The 5,991-nt window shown below is 44.1% G+C and overlaps 1 protein-coding gene across 4 annotated transcripts in view; it reads right to left on the reverse strand.

The window, feature by feature from the left end:
• The window catches only part of LOC107104721 (inactive ubiquitin carboxyl-terminal hydrolase 54-like), a 31,095-nt gene that overhangs the window by 2,682 nt on the left and 22,422 nt on the right, over nt 1-5,991 (reverse strand). For 2 of the 4 annotated variants that reach the window (XM_015404797.1, XM_015404795.1), the window contains 4 exons: nt 5,013-5,833; nt 2,615-2,712; nt 2,003-2,113; nt 1,238-1,469 (listed from right to left, as the gene is read on the reverse strand). In XM_015404797.1, coding sequence (XP_015260283.1) covers nt 1,238-1,469; nt 2,003-2,113; nt 2,615-2,712; nt 5,013-5,833 — 1,262 coding nt within the window. The remainder of the gene's footprint in view (nt 1-1,237; nt 1,470-2,002; nt 2,114-2,614; nt 2,713-5,012; nt 5,834-5,991) is intronic. The other 2 variants (XM_015404796.1, XM_015404798.1) reach the window with 2 other exon arrangements.

Here is a 5,991-nt window from a genome sequence, read left to right on the forward strand (position 1 = left end):
CAAAAAAAAAAATCAGAATTGAGCATCAAGGCCTGCAGGGTGAAAGTAGCCATAGTTACCATGGTCAGCTTGAAGCACTTAAACCAATGAGAATCAATCAGTTCTCTCCAAATACAGGAATATGTCAGCATTAGATACTTTATTAGTTAACATAATGTATTTCTAATAAAAAGGTCAGTTAGTTAATTTGATCTATTATTATCAAATAGATTTATGTTGCCTCACAGAAACATGGCTGCAGCAAGAGGATTATGTGAGCATAAATGAGGCAACTACAATTTCATATGCGCACAAATTCTGTGCAAAGGGGGAGGAGTAGCAAAAATCTTTCAGTCTGACTTACTGATTACCTCAAAGCCAATTAATAGTTTTTATTATTTTGAAAATTTAACCCCAAGTTTCCCTCATCCAAACTGTAAAGCAACAAAACCTCTTCTTTTTGTAACTCACCATCGTCCACAAGGTCCTTACACTCTGACAGGGTCATCATAATGAGTGATTTTAACATCCATGCTGACATTCAAGGTGATAGCTTAAATCTAGCATTTAATGCTACCTTACATTTGACAGGCTTTGTTCAAAATGTGAATAGTCCCACACATTCTCATCTTCATACTTTGGACCTTGTCCTGACATACGGCATAGAATATGAAGAAATAAAAGTATTTCCTCACAACCCTGTCCTCTCTGACCGCTTTTTAATAACCTTCAGGATTACTTTAACAGAGTTAACAAATTGATAATTTTTTATGGGGTTACTAGTACTTTGTGTACTGCCTTGGAAGACATGCCTCCCTTGAAAAAGAAAAACTTTAAAAATAGAGAGCTGGCTCCCTGGTTTATCCCACCTAGTCTGGAAAATTAGTTTACTGCTGTATAAGAGGACCCTTTGTAAAGCAAGAGCAGCATATTTCTCACCCAGAGCCATAGCTCTGTTGAACCGTCCATTCCACCTGCTCTTAGCAGTAATGATTTTATGGGATTCTTTATAAATAAGATTCTATTAACAATAGAATCATAAGCACCCTTATGAATACGCTGGTGAAAATTCTTAGTCATTCAGGTCATAGTCATTCCGAAAAAAAAAAAAAAAAAATCCACTGGACCTTGTTTCCAGGTTTGAACTTCTCCATATGTATATTTTTTTATATAAATTCATAATCTTCTGGTAAAGTTGCACAACACAAATGTGAGAGTGATGGAGGAGCAGTGAGGAGGTGAGGGGTCAGTGGGTTACCTGAGTGTCCCCAGGAGGAGGGCCCCGAGCTGGGGGGCCGTGATGCCTGCATGTGGGGGTGCTGTGGAGCTGGGGGTCCATGGTGTCGGGGTTGATGGAAGGAGGCGTGATCTGCTGGGAAGGAGGTGGAGGAGGGGGGGTGCAAGGAGGAGGTGCTGGGGCAGCGTGGGAGGGAGGAGGTGCTGTGAAGGTTTGAGTGTCTGAGGGGGGGCCTGGAGACATTGGGGTCCTTCAGACAGGATGAGGAAGAGGAGGTGGGATGAAGATGGATTTAAAAGAGGAGTAAAAAAAATGAGGAGGTAAATTAACAAGATGTATGTGAAATAAAAACATAAATGAGATAAAACTGTCAGATAAAGTTTCTCTGAGTGATTCTGACAGATAGTGGACCCTTTGAGCCACCGTAGTTTCAGTAAATCTGATCAGAAGATGTCTGCAGGCTACTGGATGTTTAACATGAGTCAGCTTCACCTGGCAGACGGCGCTCAGGGTAAAGCTACCAGAGGAACTAAATGAGGCATAAATAATTTAAGCAGCAGCCTGAGGCGACTCCTGAGGGCTGAATACAGGATGGATGAACATCAGCAGCTGCTGAAACCTTTCAGACTGATCTCAGTTTGATGCTTTGAACTAAATCCACTTCCTGGTTTGATCTCATTCATTAGCTGCAATCAGTCACATCAGTTTGATTCATGGAGGGAAATAGGCTGCAGTGATGACATGATAACACCAGGGGGCAGCATTATCCTCCTGTGTTTGACTTACACATCTTTGTGGGAGGGTCTGCGGTCTCGACCCGATGACGGTTCCGCTCAGACTTCGAGCGAGGCGTCGCAGGTTTTCTGCGCTGTAGCTCTCGTCTTCACCTGCAGGGGGCTGCAGACGACACAGATAAGATCAGAATCTTTCTACAGAATATTTCTTTAGAAACTTCCAGTAATCTCAGGCGAGGAACTGATGGTGAGGATGAAGAGGATATTTCTTCCTCTTACTGAGACCAAATGCAGCATCTGACTCAACCACTTTAAGGGCTTTGCACTTTAAGATTTTAAACTTTAAAGTGCATTTATAATTAAACACTTTTTGGCTTTTATATCTTTTAAACCATTTCATGAATAAACTAAAATTTCAATACATTCTAGAGCTCAGATTGATCTGATTATTAGGCTTCATGCACTGTTGTTCCAGATGTTTCATAAAACAGCCACTAAACCTGAGATGAACACAGAATCCTGTAATATCAGAAGATCAGTCCAGCTCAGGGTTAATCAGTGATTTTGACTCCAGTTTTCCATTAATTTTGTTATCAATGTTATAATAAAACTTTAGTATTTATCTTTTTTACTGATGAAGCAGCAGCTTTTAGTCCATTTATACCTTTTGCACAGGTGAGACCAGACTTCTGTAGGCATATCTCTCTATTTCAGCGGTCGGTGTTTTGGAGCGTCCAGATCCTGATGGTATCCTCCTCACACCTTAAAACACACAAAGAAAAATCATTTATGGTGAATTCCATATTTCCATTTCTGTTTTAGAAACCAGAATTATTTCCTGTCACTAATTTATTTGATGTGTGTGAATGGAGTTCCACAGGGTTCTGTATTCATCCATATTTTATTCAGTATCTAAGTATTTACGTTCATCACATGATCCACAGATTTATCCAGCTGTGAAACCCTGGGCAGGTCTAGAGGCAGCTACGCCTGCTCTACGTAGAACCCGGTGCCGATAAATCGCAGGGCTGATCTTAACGTTCCGCTAATTATTTGACATCGGCCAAAATGTGGCTGATTAAAAAAAATTAAATTACTGCTGCGAAAAAGCTGAAAGAAACTTGGACGGGCGCCGATTCTGCTCGTCCCGTTCTGAGCTAGGAGCGCTGCCCCTCCCCGCAAACAAACACGCTCAACAGCCGATGCTAGCATCAGCATGGAGTTGGACGGAGTGAGACAAAGTGAGCAGTTTACTCCACAGTAAGCTGTGACGTTGTCATGGAAACATGCTGTTAGGGCGCATTAAGGAGAGCAGACGGGTTTAACATGCGCTAGCTTAGGCAAAAATATTAGCGAGGGGAAAATATGACAGGGGAACAGAAGACCTTGCCTATTCATCCAGGCCAACAATTCCCTCTAACGACCCCCATTTCAGAGACATAGACAGGTATGGGGCATTGCAGGCTAACAAAGGAACACCATTCCACGGGGGGACCTGTTCGTCTGTTTCTATTTGCATGTTTTCTAAACTAAAACCAGGCTTTCTTTTTGGTTCACTCTATAAAACAAAGCGGCGCGTGTATGAGTTTATTTTTTATTTTTTAAACTTTATTTAACCAATGTACATTACAGCAGGTGGCTACGCTCTACCCCTTCTATTCATTCTAGCTCATCTGAATGGTTCATCTGGAGAGTGAGATCATCTGTGGTAGCAGCACTAGACATCTTCCAGGCATGTGAGGAAAACTAGCAGCAGTTCAGAGGACAGGAAGAATGAACGGTAGTGCGCTGCTGACGTCATATACACGCTGCGTTGTTTAAAAAAATATATAAATATAAAAAAACTAACCGCGGATGTCTGGGGGACAGTGATTGGCCTCCATGTTCTGAATGCTGGCGTACCATAAAGAATAAATGATGAACAGTTTAGTTTGTGCCTTCAAGTCGTTGCCCATAGGAAGACGTTACTGGATATAACCTAACGGAATATCTTCAGAACGGCTCCAAATGACACTAAACTCATCTGGGAGAGTAGAACATGATGGAATAACGGAAAATCAAGGACCCAATGTAAAAAAAACGGTGTTTTCCTTTAAGGTTTTGTTACAAAAAAGTTAAAAATCATTCCACTGGACTTTGTTTCCAAGTTTCTCTTCCATCCAGGAAGATTTTTCAATTCAAAATGTCAGAATTAGCGTTTAGTTCCAGGTTTTATCCAGCAGCCCAACAAAGCCTGGTTTATGTTTGGCTTCTTTGTCAGTCTGCCAGGCCCATACCTGTCTATGTCTCTGAATAGGGGGGGGGTCTCCTGTTCCCCTTTAAAGGGGAAGGTAGGGTTGAGATGATAGCAGGAAGTAATCAACTATTTCTGACATTTTGAATTAAAAAGCTTCCTGGATGGAAGAGAAACTTCAAACTTGGAAACAAAGTCCAGAGGATTGTTGTTTATCTTTCTTGGAATAACTGACCTGGATGACTGAGAATCTTCACCAGCATATTAAAGATTAGGACGTTTAGCTCCACGCTGAGATGGAATCAAGGTTTTTATCTAGTGGATCAGAGGTCTGCAGCCTGCTGCTCAACAGACCAGACTGGCTCTGGACCAGGGGTGGGAAATTCCAGTTCCTGAGGACCCGTATCCTGCAACTTTTAAATGTGCCTCTGGTTCAACACACCTGGATTAAGGAATCCAAAGATTGAGATGACTCTGGAGGAACCGACAGCAGACTAAGGGGATAATTCAACCATTTGATTCAGGTGTGTTAGACCAAAGATGGATCTAAAAGCTGCAGGATACCGGCACCAAGGAATTTCCCACCCCTGCTCTAGACTCTCAGTTTATCAGACAATGACCTGATACTGTTCTTTCATTCATCATGGCTCTCCTGGTAAACCAGAACCTGAAGAAACTGAAAGATAATTATATTGATGGATCCAGAATCTCATCATCCTGATAAATTCTGTTGATCAGAATTAGTCTGGATCTTAAACCAGTTCATCAGAATTTATTCATTGGTTCTACTTCTCTAATTGTCACAGACTAATGTTTATCTTCTCTCTACCTGCTCTGCTGCCCCCTGCTTGTGGGCTGACCCCCCGGCTGCCCCGGTGCATGCTGGGAGCCTGCAGACTGGCCTGGTACAGCGTCTCCAGCTCAGACATCTCCTCTCCAGCCTCTGCTGCCGCCACTCCTCCACCTCCCGCTGCATTCTGGGAGTTGTAGTACCGGTTGACGTTCTCCGCCCAGCATTCTACAGGCAGGGCGCCTCGGTGAACCGGACTGGAGGCGGGTCTGACGGGCTGGCCAAGCGGTGGGGGGTTGGAGGCGGAGTCTGAGGGAGGCTGAACGGGGGGGCTGATCGATTGGTTTGGAGAATCCACCACATCGGGTTGATCCAGACTTAAACAAGACCACTTCCTGGTTGGGCTGAAGGAAGGGGGAGGAGCCAAAGTTGAAGCTGGGCTATGATTGACGGGTGTGGCCTGTTTATTATTAGTTTGACACGAGTCGCCCTCTGGTGTTATCACAGGACACCTAGTGGTGGGATCAGCAGGTGACGGCGTTCTAGGTGGGAGCGGGGCTTGTAATGGGACAGACCAATCCTCTACAGGTGGAGGGGGAGGAGCCAAGTCTTCCAGGCAGGTATCCACAGAGAGAGCAGGGAGGGACCTGGCATTACTGAGGGTTTTCCCAAAGAAAGAGCGGGGGCTCCTGGTCCTACTTGGAGAGGGGGCCAAAGGGCTGGAGGCGGAGCCAGAGGGCAAACCTGATGCAGATGGGAGGGGCTTAAAGCTAGTGGAAAGGTGAGTGTCCTGTGGATGGGCAGCGGACTGGTTGCCCTGCTGGTCTGTCAGAAGAACTGCGAGCGGGAGAGGCTTTTCACTGCAGGGGAGAGAGAGAGAGAGAGAGAGAGAGAGAGAGAGAGAGAGACAACCACATTAAACGCTTGAAGCTTCAAATAATAACTTTATATGAACATGTAAGTGGGCGGGGCTTAAATGTTCCAAAAACAAAATATATAGATGTTTGCAGCCAAAACT

The sequence above is a fragment of the Cyprinodon variegatus genome, unplaced genomic scaffold (genome assembly GCF_000732505.1).
Source record: "Cyprinodon variegatus isolate N-32 unplaced genomic scaffold, C_variegatus-1.0 Scaffold1859, whole genome shotgun sequence".
NCBI lineage: Eukaryota > Metazoa > Chordata > Actinopteri > Cyprinodontiformes > Cyprinodontidae > Cyprinodon > Cyprinodon variegatus.